At 34.0% G+C, this 16,084-nt stretch overlaps 1 protein-coding gene across 1 annotated transcript in view; it reads left to right on the top strand.

Moving 5' to 3' along the window:
- The first annotated feature begins 6,884 nt into the window (after nt 1–6,884).
- The window catches only part of LOC133534414 (mucin-2), a 76,596-nt gene continuing 67,396 nt past the window's right edge, over nt 6,885–16,084 (top strand). Inside the window, exons 1-2 of the mRNA XM_061873511.1 lie at nt 6,885–6,942; nt 8,416–8,536. Of these exons, the coding sequence (XP_061729495.1) occupies nt 8,521–8,536 (16 nt within the window). The 5' untranslated portion in view covers nt 6,885–6,942; nt 8,416–8,520. The remainder of the gene's footprint in view (nt 6,943–8,415; nt 8,537–16,084) is intronic.

Genomic DNA, 16,084 nt, shown 5'->3' with positions numbered 1-16,084 from the left:
AATCCAAATATAATTCCAATTCAACGATTAAAAAACAAACTTAAATTAAGACAATGTAAGTCTAAATATGTACCTAAATACAACCATGCCATGTGCTCCGCCACACATATTATCGTAAGAGCATTTTCACATCGTCCCATCCGATGTCGGATGTAGGATCCTACATTGTGTTGTGTAATATCGCCGCGCCGCGCCCTCTTTGGCGGTCACGCATACTTCAGCAAACATTATGCCCACACATAGTAAAAGGCAAGAATCCCCAAAATAATATTTAACAAACACAAAAAAGAAATAAATAAAAAGCGGCCAAGTGCGAGTCGGACTCGCGCATGAAGGGTTCCGTACCATTTAAGACGTATTAAAAAAAAATCTACTTGCTAGATCTTGTTCAACATTTTACCACTTTGGACACACATTTTACCACTTTGGAACTGTCTCTCGCGCAAACTATTCAGTTTAGAAAAAAATGATGTTAGGAACCTAAATATCATTTTTGAAGACCTATCCATAGATACCCCACACGTATGGGTTTGATGAAATTTTTTTTTTTTTTAATTTATTGACGTATTAAAAAAAAACTATTCACTAGATCTCGTTCAAACCAATTTTCGGTGGAAGTTTGCATGGCAATGTATATCATATATTTTTTTTAGATTTTTCATTCTGTTATTTTAGAAGTTACAGGGGGGGGGGGACACACATTTTTTCACTTTGGAAGTGTCTCTCGCGCAAACTATTCAGTTTAGAAAAAAATGATATTAGAAACCTAAATATCATTTTTGAAGACCTATCCATAGATACCCCACACGTATGGGTTTGATGAAAAAAATTTTTTTTTTTAAATTTTTATGACGTATTAAAAAAAAACTACTTACTAGATCTCGTTCGAACCAATTTTCGGTGGAAGTTTGCATGGCAATGTATATCATATATTTTTTTTAGATTTTTCATTCTGTTATTTTAGAAGTTACAGGGGGGGGGACACACATTTTTTCACTTTGGAAGTGTCTCTCGCGCAAACTATTCAGTTTAGAAAAAAATTATATTAGAAACCTAAATATCATTTTTGAAGACCTATCCATAGATACCCCACACGTATGGGTTTGATGAAAAAAAATTTTTTTTTTAATTTTTATGACGTATTAAAAAAAAACTACTTACTAGATCTCGTTCGAACCAATTTTCGGTGGAAGTTTGCATGGCAATGTATATCATATATTTTTTTTAGATTTTTCATTCTGTTATTTTAGAAGTTACGGGGGGGGGGACACACTTTTTACCACTTTGGAAGTGTCTCTCGCGCAAACTTTTCAGTTTAGAAAAAAATGATATTAGAAACCTCAATATCATTTTTAAAGACCTATCCATAGATACCCCACACGTATGAGTTTGATGAAAAAAGATTTTTTGAGTTTCAGTTCTAAGTATGGGGAACCCCCAAAATTTATTGTTTTTTTTCTATTTTTGTGTGAACATCATAATGCGGTTCATAAAATACATCTACTTACCAAGTTTGAACAGTATAGCTTTTATAGTTTCGGAAAAAAGTGGCTGTGACAGAATCGGACAGACAGACGGACATGACGAATCTATAAGGGTTCCGTTTTTTGCCATTTGGCTACGGAACCCTAAAAAACACAAAAAAGACAAATAAAGAAAAAATCCACAAAAAGGACAAAAAAAGAAAAAAGACAAAAAAGAAAAAACAATGGTAGAATCTTGCTTATAGATTTTTTATGGTTGAATGCCAAGACGTGCCATAATTTGACGTTTAAAAACAAAAGAAGGTTGCCTTACAGGCCTAGGTGTGTAAGGCTGTATGAAATACCTTTACATATCATCTTCACTCATCGCACCTGATATGTAGTATTTCCGGACCTAATTTGAAGTAGGTCATGTCACCGTTTCATTACAAGTTTGAGAAAAATAGCATTATTGTTTTTACTATTTTCTTTCCATTCTTTCCATAATTTTTCACCATTCAAACCTTCCCTGAACCTAGAAATATTCCAATACCAAAATTAGCCAAATCGATCCAGCCGTCCGCGAACTTAACGAAAAGTTATAAATAGCAGCGAGATACCGGGACTTAGTAAGAAAGTATACATAAAAAACTTACACCTACAACGGCGATTCAAATTTACTATCACAAATTTAAATTATTAAAATAACAACCTGAACCAATTAAAAAGCGGCCAAGTGCGAGTCGGACTCGCCCATGAAGGGTTCCGTACCATTTATGACGTATTAAAAAAAAAAACTACTTACTAGATCTGGTTCAAACCAATTTTCGGTGGAAGTTTGCATGGTAATGTATATCATATATTTTTTTTAGATTTTTCATTCTGTTATTTTAGAAGTTACAGGGGGGGGGGGACACATTTTTTCACTTTGGAAGTGTCTCTCGCGCAAACTATTCAGTTTAGAAAAAAATGATATTAGAAACCTAAATATCATTTTTGAAGACCTATCCCTAGATACCCCACACATATAGGTTTGATGAAAAAAATTTTTTTTTAAATTTTTATGACGTATTAAAAAAAAACTACTTACTAGATCACGTTCAAACCAATTTTCGGTGGAAGTTTGCATGGGAATGTATATCATATATTTTTTTTCGATTTTTCATTCTGTTATTTTAGAAGTTACGGGGGGGGGGGGGGGGACGACACACTTTTTACCACTTTGGAAGTGTCTCTCGCGCAAACTATTCAGTTTAGAAAAAAATGATATTAGAAACCTCAATATCATTTTTAAAGATCTATCCATAGATACCCCACACGTATGGGTTTGATGAAAAAAGATTTTTTGAGTTTCAGTTCTAAATATGGGGAGCCCCCAAAATTTATTGTTTTTTTTCTATTTTTGTGTAAACATCATAATGCGGTTCATAGAATACATCTACTTGCCAAGTTTGAACAGTATAGCTTTTATAGTTTCGGAAAAAAGTGGCTGTGACAGAATCGGACAGACAGACGGACATGACGAATCTATAAGGGTTCCGTTTTTTGCCATTTGGCTACGGAACCCTAAAAATGAAAGTTTCTTAATATCAATGGTTGTTTAAAATGCATAACATCATCCCCATATAAAGCCTGTTGTGATCAAGAGAAATTAAAATAATATGATCCTAGCTAAACTATACGTGAAAAGTAATCCCATATTTTTTCTACATATTCTGTGCCTCATTTGTATTTTATGAATCTTATGAGCCAATATGTTTTAGGGCTCGATGACTAGGCAATTGGCAGTGAGAATAAATAGTAAGGCATCAACTTGATATCAAAACGCGGCATGGTTCCTAATAGTACGAGTGGGCTGACGGAAGCATAGTAACATGCTAATGCATCACTTTATGGCTGCATGAAGACGCATTTGCGATAACATTACGGGTTGATTACATGCAATTCTGCCCTTTCTGGAGCCCTTTTAGCACTTACAATATGTTTGATTAATGTACTTATTCACTCAGTAAAAGGCCAAAGGCTGACAGTAACATGAGTTACTTGTAGAGTTGTGCCTCGTAATCTACTGTTGTTCTGTCTACCATCCAGTCTATACACCAACAGTATATTGACCGACCGGGTGAAAACGCACGCGAAGCGTTTTGGCTTAAATCTGGTTTAAAAAACTTTTCAAAATGGCAGAGTCATGGAAGATCACAAGGTTTACAGTTCACAGAACTACTAGTAAAAGTAGTAATTGTAATATATAATACCACTAGCCACTACCCACGGCTCTAACCGTTTGGGATTCGATCTGTGTCATTTGTGCTCCCTCCATCGAGGAGTGGATGTCCATGTGTGGGTTTAGCTTTCAATATGCCAAATATATTAAAAATCGATTGATTAGTCTAGCCGTGTAAAGGTAACAAATAAACATAAGGCACAATAAAATTCAGGTTAAATTGGATAGGCCTTTAAAAATAACTTGAAGGTTACATGATTATTTTCAAAATTGATTAGCTTAATATTTATAATATATGAGCTTAAATTAAATATAATTTATATTTCACTCACAAGAATATTTTTAATATTTCTGTTTTATCATCCTACCTTAATTACGTTTACTCGGAATTGAACAAATTACTAAAAATGAATCTTAAAAAGGTAGGGTAGGCTGGGTACAGTTGTAACAATTTCACTTCCATCGCTCATGTTATTGTAATTACAACTCTAAGAATTAAATTAAATATTATATACTGAATAATAATCTTTTGGATTAACATTTAATCTAAAATTTATAACTTATTTGCAATAGTTTTTTATGCAGGTTGAGCACAAATTCCTGACTTTTTTTATTTTGTAACGTCTATTTGGTGCCTAGTGTTCCTAGGAGGGGCTTTAGGATAAGTTCTCATTTTCTTCAGTTAAAAACACATATGAAATAGTTTAAGACGACTGTAGGATTATTTAAGATGTTTTCTACAACTTTGTTACAACTCTAGATGTAAGGAAAATATTATTTCTGTTACAACCTTACCTAACCCCTGGTTTATTAATTAAATGCAACCAAGTTCGAAATAAAACAGCCTACACTAATAGTACATTGTAGGAGAGGCCGGAAAACCGCTCAAAGATGGACAAGTGAGTTTGAGACTCAAATAATACGAGTACGTTTACGGCCGAGACATTACATAGTGCTTTTCACGACTACTGCATGAAAATATGAAAATATTTGCATAACTATAAGTACTTTGATAGAAATTAATATTTATATTGGCGTAAGGACAATTGTTGAAAGAAATCGACAGCGAAGCGATGAAGCGATGTATTTTTGCCAGGAACATGTAATTTTTTTTCACTAGAACACAGAGTGTTTAAATATTTTTAGTATATATATATATATATAACACGTTCATCAATTGGGTTTAAGGCTTTCATGGACTAAAAACGTGAAAGTATGAAGCTATATGTATAAACATAGGTAATATAATTATTATGTGAAAAAAGTTTGTCTGTTACAATATTGATAATCCGAATTGAAATTTAGTTTTGATACTGGAACTGTCTGAAACGATACGTCTGTTTTCTAAAAAACGCGTCGCCGTCCAATGGGCTCTGTCCCTTTCTTGTGGCGGTAGATTACAAAAACAGCATAAGTTCACACCCAGGTCTTATGATTCCCACATACCAAATATGATTATAACATTTCAATAGTTTGGCCGTGAAAAGCTAACAGGCAGCTAATCTGATTCACAATCGCATTTATTTATAACATTAGTATGGATTAATCTAAAAATAAAGAACAAAACGTATTCTACCACCGGAACGCCAGTGGACAAGATTTTGTGAGGTTGTACTTGCTTGTAAACATTCCAGTTGTTACCTGCCACCAGTATTCTTAGTAGGAGTTGGACCTGCGACGTCACCATTTACTTAGTGGGAACTCTTAGTTGTCTCTCAGTCTGCTTGTCCGAGGCCGCCACACAAAGCCTCGTAAAGATATCGAACTGATTTATCAAGATTTTTATTTGAATGCCTTTACTTTGTTAATTGTTAATTAGACCGTTAATTTGTTAGCTTTGCACTAGCCCGTTAAATAAATCTTGTTAAGGTTGATAATTGGTAATTGCGTATAAAGTATTTTTATTATTATGAAGTGAGATAATGTATCATACTATTCATAGGTACTTATACTTCATAATTCTAAGCATTTATAAAAACATTATTCGGAGAAATTCGCTAGGACCTATAGATATGTTCATTTGTTCATATATTCATTGAAACTAGTAAATTCTGATCATGATCAATGTTGTCTACTGTAGGCATTTAATACCATAAAGGGTAAAACATAGAGATCAAACGTACAATCTTTCTTGTAACCTATGTTTAACAAAATAAAATAAATTCATTGAATTAAATACATACGCACTACCTAAATGTACGAGCAATAATGGCCACCCCACACTAGCGTCTTTTGAGCGTCGGCGTCTAGTCAGCGCTATTGAAAATCGCGTCACTGCGCAGTTGCGCCAACGTTGCATCGAACAGCAGCCATAGAGCTTAGTTGACTAGACGCTGACGCTCGGGAGACGCTAGTGTGGGGTGGGGGTGGCCCTAAGGCCGCGTACCTATACATTTTTTTCTCATTTCATCTGTGTCGATATTCATACCTTGATTGTAGTTCACACGTCCGGTATGGTAATTAATGCAACGAATCATATTACATATGTAGCACTTAATTATGAAATCGGTTATGTTTTGGTGAAACCGTGGCTATGCGTAACATTTTTAAAGGAATTCAAATCGACCTTGACATTTGACTTTGACATCCGTAAAATTACTAAGTAATATACAGCCATGTACAGTCAGCATCAAAAGTAGCGGATGAAGCAACGCGCCAAAAGTATCTGATATTCGGGATAACTTTTCTAAATATAAATAAATTTCTAGAATTCGCGTTCTAAAGTATATCTTTTACAGTCTTTTTTGTTCTATATTAAAGACATCACTTTTTGTTAAGCTGTTGCAGAATGGTAGATACTTATGAAGCGTTATTTGATCCGCTACTTTTGATGCTGACTGTACAAATGACTTTAGGTAAGGGAAATAATTGATTGTTAATATATACTAACATTCGAAATCTCTTTATAAGAATGTAACTAACAAATTATTCATTACGGTATAAAATTCAAACATGTAATTGTCATAAAAATGATCAGTAATTTTCAGTGTCAGTATTGAAAGACACTCAGAAAAGATGACACTTAACCTCTGCAGCATAGATCATTGCTGATCTAAGGAAAATTAGACGTTATACAATGTCAGTTAAAGCTGGTTCTTCAGTGTTAAAAAAGTTTGTATAGACCGACACATAAGGATGCAAGCGAAGGGTCGGTTCCTCGCGAGCCGCCCCGCCGAGCCGATGCGCCGGCGCAAGATCCGCGCAGTCTCCGAACGCGCCGCGACGCGAGCGCATCTTCGCGAGTGTAACTTGTTGGTTTGTGCTCTTTCTAAGTTTAAATACTCGCGATTTTTTTGGCTTGTGTTTTCGAATTGTGGTTTTGTAGATAAAGCATTAGGAAACTATACTTAAATATTAAAATTGTTAGAAAAAAGCCATATGCTTCGAAAACGTTTTACTTATGTTTATGCATTAATCTATTTGTAATAGACCGACGAATAAACCGGCTTTGGGAATGAATAAAAGAGTTAAAATAAATCATTAAATACTTAAAAAATATTTACAATCTCTTTGTTGACTGAATATTTATCGCATGTCATCAATTAATCACTCAATCGCTCAAGCTTGATTTAGTGAATCGCACGGTAGACTGTCATATCACATTATTTTCAAAAAAATTTAACACGATAGGTTATGTTATATCGCTAATTTAAAAACAATTATTTTTTCACGAAGGCTCTATTTACACTGATGCGCGCTGATAACATCGCCCTCTGACCCGCTCGGCACAATGCCATTTTTTTCTCAACCCCACTTTATGCTTTGTCAAATTCTTAGACAATGTCCGTTTTAAAAAAGACTCTAATTATCTGCAATATTTGCGTAACGTGTCTTTAGCGTGGGAACGATTGTACCCAAGTAACATGATTAAATGCTTCTCTAAAATAACACATAATCCGTTTGAATAAGGTCGTTAATTTTAACCGCAAGATAGGGCATAACCCACCGGCGTAACTCCGTCGGTTTTTGTGAGATTAGGCTCAGTGTTGTTATACAACTTGCAGGAACTGTGTTTGACACTTGACGGGTTAATTTCCCCTATGTCTGTTATTTTCAGGAGTGCGTTAGTGAAGTACTTACTCGTACATTTATTTGTTAATCTCATCCCTTTCGAGCTTGTCTCATTTTCAACTAATTTTCCTATTTTCATAGTAAATCATTTCATTACTGATGTTACTTTGTTATGGTCCAATCAAAAACCTTTGAACTTAATTTCTGAACAAACTAAACTGGGCTTCCACTAGAGGTAGAATAGGTACCGAAATGCACGAAAGATTTCATTGATTGTGTAAGGTCAAAAGTTGACGTTTGACATTCCAGTGACCACAAAACATAAGTGCGGTGTAGCGCCATCTATTTGACAGCTGTCAAACTAGGTCCACGATTATTTCTTAGACAGCCATCTTTCTATTTACAATCAATAACTCTTTGGTACCTTAGAAATTTCGCTAATATTTTAGCAAGCGTAAGGTTTTGTATAAGTTCACCAGATATGTGCGAGGATGCACAGCAAGAAATGTGTTTACTGTGTTTATTAAAAACCAATACGAGTACAATCACTTCATTTACCTATCTGCCTTCAGCGCAGCTCTAGCGGACAATATTCTATTGGTCTTAATAAACATCCCTCGCTACGCATCCTCGGTGAAAACGCAGCCTAAATATTGAGATAAAATTAAGTACGTGAACTGAAAAAATAATAACTATTGCATACGTTTTAATCTCTAGGTATTATTATATCCTTCAGTATCAAGATTTGGAAGTACACAGACCAACATAAGTGACTCAAGTTGCAAGTGCCTGACTTATAGTTTGGTGACAAGTTAGTGTTGAATGCTGTTTTACTTGGGTGAGTCTTTTTATTATTTATTAATGAAATATATATATCAACCCCTAAATCAGGGGTACTGACGTACCAAGAAAATTAATGTAAAAAAATAATGACTAAGTATTAACAAAATCTATACTAACTAATTAGTCATACGAATGTTATTCTGTCATTTAATCTAATATCGTTTTATTGTTGTTTTAGTCGTAAATTAGGTTGATAATGTAGCTTGTATAGTTCAATAGATTCCTACAATATTTGACCCCAGTTGACCTTAACTTAAACTATACTTCAGTTACTACATAATTTACACTTTACGATGTAAGGAGATACTGTGCGTATACTCTTGCATTCATCTGCCATCTGCCATCAACATTACTCGACATGAAACACCCTAGCACGCTAGCATAAAATTTCAAAATTCATAGTACAATTATTATGAAACTCATGCTAATGAAGCCCGGAGTTGTGCAAAACAATTGGACATAAAGCTCGCATTTAAAACGGGTTAATTGTCCCAATTTACAATTATATAAGTTTTGGTAATTTTTATTTTTTCTTTACTTCTTGCATTTTAATAATGTCCTTCATTCCATTTTGATTGTTTTCCAGTGTAACGATAATGGTCTGTATCGTGTACGTATAATTTTATTAATCAATGAATTAAGGGATGAATCGATGGCATAACTTATTTTAGAGTACATAATGATTGTGCTACTTTACCGCACTGGTGCGATAATTATCACATTACGTAACTATGTCGAAAATTCAAAGGGCCATAGGTACTGTAATATGATACAAGTGCGAATAGGTAATTCGCACTATAGCTTCACTTTGCATTATTAATTTTTTCGTTCGATTAAATATATAAGCTAAAATTACCATTATACCTATGTGTATAGAAATCTGTATTATTAGCTAGAATCTGATACCTTTGCCTTAGTATTAGTAGATACCTATATCATGGCACTGCAATGTCGCCAGAAAAGTCAACAACGAAAAAACGCAACCCAATTAAGTTTGGGCGTATTAGAAACATTTCGAGATCACTTATCTTTGCACATATGCATTAAAATGTGTTACAAGTATACACGAAAACGTTTCGTTATTCAATCGACACATTAGGGCTACGATAATCCGTTAACCACAATGATTACCGACGCTCAGATGCGATAATTCTATCTCGAAACCGAAAGTGCAATAAAACGGCGTCATATCGCTTATGCTTTGCATGTGCGTGTACTTATGAGGGTGTCAATGTGTGTGCGTCATGCTCGTTAGCTAGAGAAAATTCACTTTTCTTGAGTAGGTAGTACAAAATGGTTATTGTTGAGTGATATGAGTATATGTATTTACAACTGTTAGATAACATTTGACATTAACTACGAGTATCTTGTAAGTATTATTTTATTAGATGTACACGATAATGTTCACTATTTTATAGCACATGTGAGTTTAATGTTGCAAATTGATTAATACTGTTTTCCAACATAATATTTACATATAAAGTCGTTAAAGTTAATAATTATACACCCAAGCAATGAAATTAAAAACATCAATTAATACCTACTTTGGAAAAAAATCTTACATATATATCAGCCTATTCCTAGAAACAAGCCTTTAGCTAGAAAGGCGTGTTTCAAATAAAAGATAACGCACAACTTGTATTCATAATTTGTGACCAATAGTAATATGCTACGCCGTGGAAATATCGCACTCCCGCGCATTGCGCCTCATAAAGACATCAACGGGCGCCGCAAACTGATCTACTCTGAGAAATACGTTTGGTGTGATAAACGCCGTATTTTTTGTTGATGAATATTCGACAGGTTATTCATAATTTTTATATATGTAGGTATACTCAATTAGTAACAAAATTGGTCAATTATTCATTAAACCTATCAATTGCAAATTACTGAAAACGAGTCATCCAGCAAACTGGAATCTTATATAAAATTTAAACAAACGTTTTTCGTTGCATAAAGTAGGTAGTTAATGTATAAACATTTTATTTAAGTATGTGATTAGGTACTAGATAGGTAATATACCTCCTCTGAATGATTAGGAAAACCTTCAATTAAATATAAAATTTTGTAAACAACTTTCAAATGATTGTAGGTTTCTGCATTGGTAGGTACATACTGATGTAAAAATAGCTATGCTCCTAACGACATCGACTCTACTGCTCATAATCATAGTAGAAACGATGCGTTTATTATTAAAATTGTTTCTTATAACATTACGTGCTTACGTGGTTCCTGTCACTATTATTATTATTTATGATTATGTATTATTTGGTGTCATCGTACCTCCGCACGATATGTAGCCTTGATTCGACTGCAATCGGCGGTGAAGGTACAAAGAATGGAAGCGTAAACAACTTTAACATTAAGTTTCCTCATTCTTAAGTGTAGCCGTTGTCAGCTGATGAAAGGATAACACGCTGGTTTAGTTAATGTCATCATATCACGATATCACAAATATTTTTTCTAGCCGTCGACTGTAATGGTTGAATTAAGATTTCGTATGCCAAAATATAAATGCGTACTTTTCATCTATGGGCTCCTGACTCGACTATAATATTAATTTCAATACGCTGTAGTCAACTATAAAAAAATTACCGCCGTGCCGCCGCGCTCCTTCTTCTCGCTCTCGTACCTCACTTTGGCAACTCAGCAAGCTTCGTTGCCAAAACACGGTACTCGACTGAAAAGCTCTCTATTATGTCACGATTGTATAAAATACTATTTCATCGAAAGTAATTTTTTTTTAAAGTTATGATCAGCAAGCTTATGCTATATAAAATAGACCCAGTGTCTGTACCTCCATTCATTTAAGGCGGCACAGACATTGCTATCTCTTGAAAATAGCTATTCAAATCATTCTGCTATTCCACTCATTCATGGTGGTACAGACACCTATTGCTATCTCTTTCTGTCTCTTAAAAATAGGTATTAAAATGTCTGAAACTATAGACAATCTAGCAATTGAATGAATGAAATGATTGAATAATGGGTTTTATAGACTGAATTCATACCCAATTTATCGGGATTGTATCAAAAATCTTTTGCGATTTGTTGCATGTGTTTTGTTTGTTGTCTATAGAGTAGAGCCCATTACACTGAAACTTTTTAATTGGAAACAAAATCAAAGAAAAGGCGGGAAGAACGGATAAAACAAGAAAATTGATCAGTTCTGAATAAAAATGGATTTATCGTGCGATTCCAGTGACGAAAAAATTTATTCAACTCCCGAATAGATAAAAGTAGAGGCTAAAACGGCGATCGATAGTTTGTTACCGGAATGTTCTAAGGAGAGATACATGAAGGCATACGACCACTTTATAAACTGGAGAAGCGCTAGGAAAGTAAAGTCGCTGTCGGAAACCATGTTTCGGGCATATTTCGCAGAAATATCGAAGACATGAAAACCATCTACACTTTGGAGCACGTATACAATGCTTAAATCAACTATTCATAACAAGCATCAAGTTGATTTGAAGAATTTTACGAACTTGTTAGCATTTTTAAAAAGACTATCGGAAAACTTTAAAAGCAAGAAATTAAAGATTTTTACTGCTAAAGAGGTCGAGAGATTCATAAACGACGGTCATAATGTCCTATTGTCTTTTTCGAATTGTTCAAATTTCTCTGTAAACTTCAGAGACATGTCAAACGCTTATCCTATAGGGAGCGTGCATAAACAGTAGTAGGCAGCACAGGACCCGTCAGATTTTTGGCGCGAGGCGTAAATGTGATGTTTATTGTTCCGATGTAGCCCACAAGATGGCAGAACCTAATATGCACAAGAAAACACGTGACATGTAAATGTACATGTTTATGGTTCCGATTCAGGCCACAAGATGTCAGACCGTCCAACGCACACGGTCCTTATTTCTATCGGAAACTTTAACTAATTTAATTTAATTGTTGTTATGTCGTTTACCTATCGCTGTAAGTATGTATCTGTTAATAATTTGTTCTAAAGAAATATATCTATAATAAACCTACATTTTTTGTGTTTGAGTTTCCTCATAGTCGAAATGAAAAGTAGAGTGTTTAACTCGGGTAAAAGTAACCATCTCACCCTCGAACTATTGGCGCTCTCGGGTGATATGGTTCACTTTCCACCCTTGGTTAGCAATTGCTCAAAAAGTGCTACTTTACGTAGCTGTAGCGTGCGGAAAGTTGGATTTCGCGAACTAGTGCTTTTTACTTTTCCACTTGTTCCAATTCATGACTACTTATTGATGAGTGTTATTAATCAACATAAAAACCTACTGTTAAGGTAAAAATAATAAATATAAGCATATTTCATATTTTATTACTTACCTCTTCATCATTATAACACGTTTATTTTTTAATAATGAATATTGAAAAACCGTTCTTAATAAGTTGTCTGAATAGAACGGAATAGCTGCCGAAACGTCTGTCAAAGCAGAGGCGTTTTTTCTTACTGCAAGAATGTTTTAAGTATCCAAAGGCAACATTCGATATTGTTTTTATACAATTTAAATATACGATAAACAAATAATCGTAAATAACGATACTTAGGTAATAATAGTATAATATTTTATATTTACAATTGTTTCTGTCTTATAGAACATGCATAAAAAAGTACTTGTTGTTTTTCATATTTTTTCGCAACTGTATTAAAAAAACGTCGTTCGATACACGTGCGTAAATGTCATTCTAATGACATAGTAATGACATACTATCCGCATTAGCATCGAAATGTACTATTGTATTGTATCGTACTCCCTACAAGTGTTTCTCTTTCTAGTGCTACAAGGGTTGTCAACATGTTTAAATACCTAACAGAAAACCGGGCAGCTCATCATATGATCTGTCAAATAGCATAACATAATTAGATATAAATATCATAATCTGATTATTGTAGGTAGTATTTTATGAGCAAGGTAATATTATTTTACATAGGTAGTTCAAATTATGTTTAAAAATGCATTATTATGTCGCTTTTTGCTAAATGTACCACCAATAAGTAACTCCCAAAATACTTACTTAATCTAAACAACTAATCATAAAGCAATCTTATTTAGAAATGTGATTCAATGCAATATACCTTATATGAAATTAAATTAACGCCGTTAAAAGGAAAATATTCGTAAATACTATAATGTATTGACGAATATTTTTTGCATTTGCTATTGAGCAAGCTACTTTATCTTAATTCTCGAAGCTACGTGGAGGTATACGCCAAGAAATCAGATTGCTCAACTCAAGCGCCTTGAAAAATTGACTAATATTATAGACATTTTTAATATATAAGTATTTCTAAATAGTCTCAATCACTAAAATCACTCCTTAATTACCATACTTTAAGATTATTTTTTAATCAAACGTCATAATTATAATTAAACGGAATTCTCAATGCTTAACATTTTGTGAGCGACTTTCAATAAATATTATCTGTTTGAAAAAAATACCTACATATGTTATTGTTTTTACAAACGCCAATATCAACTTTATTTGAATTTTATACTATAAAAGTAACAAAATTAAGTTCCATATCTCATGCTATTCCATAAACAACATGTATAATCATTAATCCTACCAATTATACCGTTGTAATGCATCGCAGACGCGCGGACATTGAATGCGAATAATGCGATTCGATACGATGAGAGTGCGGCGAAATGATTGCAGCTTCCATGTGTGATGCAAGCAAAGGTGGACTTGGCATTTTTTTTTTCGTCAGTAATAATGTGTTCCTGAAATATTGCTCTAAATAACTTACTGAGCGTAAAAAAAAACTTATCGGTTACTTTATAAAAAAATAACCGGCCAAGAGCATGTCGGGCCACGCTCAGTGTAGGGTTCCGTAGTTACTCTTCCGTCACAATAAGCTAAACTGGAGCGTAAAGTATAGTAAATTGTTAACCAAGGGATGACACGGTACCTTTCACTCGAGTTAAACAAATAGGCAAATTTGCATAATCAGTACCTAATTAAAGTAAGTCTTTTTACTATGAAGGGAAAACTTTTTGCTATAACTCAAAAACAGCTAAACTGATCATGTCCGCTATAGTTTTCATTTAATCTTTTTCTTAAGCTCTACTTCCACGATTTTTTTCAAATTTTTTGGACCTATGGTTCAAAAGTTAGAGGGGGGGGGACACATTTTTTTTTTCTTTCGGAGCGATTATCTCCGAATATATTCACTTTATCAAAAAATGTTTCTTGAAAACCCCTATTAGTTTTGAAAGACCTTTCCAACGATACCCCACACTCTAGGGTTGAAGCGAAAAAAAAAATTCACCCCCACTTTACGTGTAGGGCAGGTACCCTAAAAAAAATTAAATTTTAGATTTTATTGTACGACTTTGTCGGCTTTATTGATTTATATATCCATGCCAAATTTCAGCTTTCTAGCACTAACGACCACGGAGCAAAGCCTCGGACAGACAGACAGACAGACAGACAGACAGACAGACAGACAGACAGACGGACATGGCGAAACTATAAGGGTTCCGTTTTATGCCATTTGGCTACGGAACCCTAAAAAGGAGGACAATACATTATTATAATATACTTATAAGAAGCGCTATATTGTGTATACGACTACTTTGTACCTACCAATTTTCTACAAATGACTATACCAAAAAATTGTAATACTGTGATTTATGATTATGAAAAGCAAAAATGTAGTAAGTGTGATGTGTTTAATAGTGACTTACGTATCAACAATCTGCCAAGCACCTCCCTTACCCTCTGCTAAGTCAGCCAAAATGAACAAAGAAAACACATATTTGTTTACTTTTGCATCGCTATATCTCATGACATGGCCAACAATTGCATCATATTTGTAAAGTTGCTATACTGAACGACCTTTACGTAAATAGCGTTCGCAAAACTCGAACCACATTTGATTTTTAGGTTTGGATATCGGAGTATTACAAAGCAATAAATGGATTTAAAAAAATTACAAAATAAATTAGGTGTGTAGATATTTAATTACTAGTATACTGTTTCTATTTATGCAATATGTTGATCTACCGATTAACTAAATTAAAGTGATATATCAACCACTATATCGCTTTAATATACAGTATTTGGCTACAAGAGGGAGCTAAAGCAAAATTGTAGATTTCATATTGAGTTGTTACGTGTTTTAACCAATGTCAAATGCCAAGAAAGATTCACATGGCAATTAGAGCCTCTATAAGTAGAAAAAAGTGGCTGTGACATAATCGGACAGACAGACGGACATGACGAATCTATAAGGGTTCCGTTTTTTGCCATTTGGTTACGGAACCCTAAAAAGACACGAAAACATCATCACGAAAACAGCTACTAATATACCAAAGCGACGTCACGAACAAAATTTTAAACAGACGTACATTTTCAGAGTAATTGAGGTAAACATTTTCTTCGCGATGTCCTTACATTCCGACGTATGCGACGAACCATATGTTCCCTTCTAATTTTCTGGCTTTCCACCTCCTCTTAATGCCACAATGCTAATATATTTATTTTTAATAATTAAGGACAAAGTAGGAATGTTAGTATCTACTATATAATTTTGTACCTATGAACTAGAAATGCTCTA

The sequence above is a fragment of the Cydia pomonella genome, chromosome 2 (assembly GCF_033807575.1).
Source record: "Cydia pomonella isolate Wapato2018A chromosome 2, ilCydPomo1, whole genome shotgun sequence".
Lineage (NCBI taxonomy): Eukaryota > Metazoa > Arthropoda > Insecta > Lepidoptera > Tortricidae > Cydia > Cydia pomonella.
Note: the sequence above shows the minus strand (reverse complement) of the source record. Positions and strands in the feature narration are given on the sequence as shown.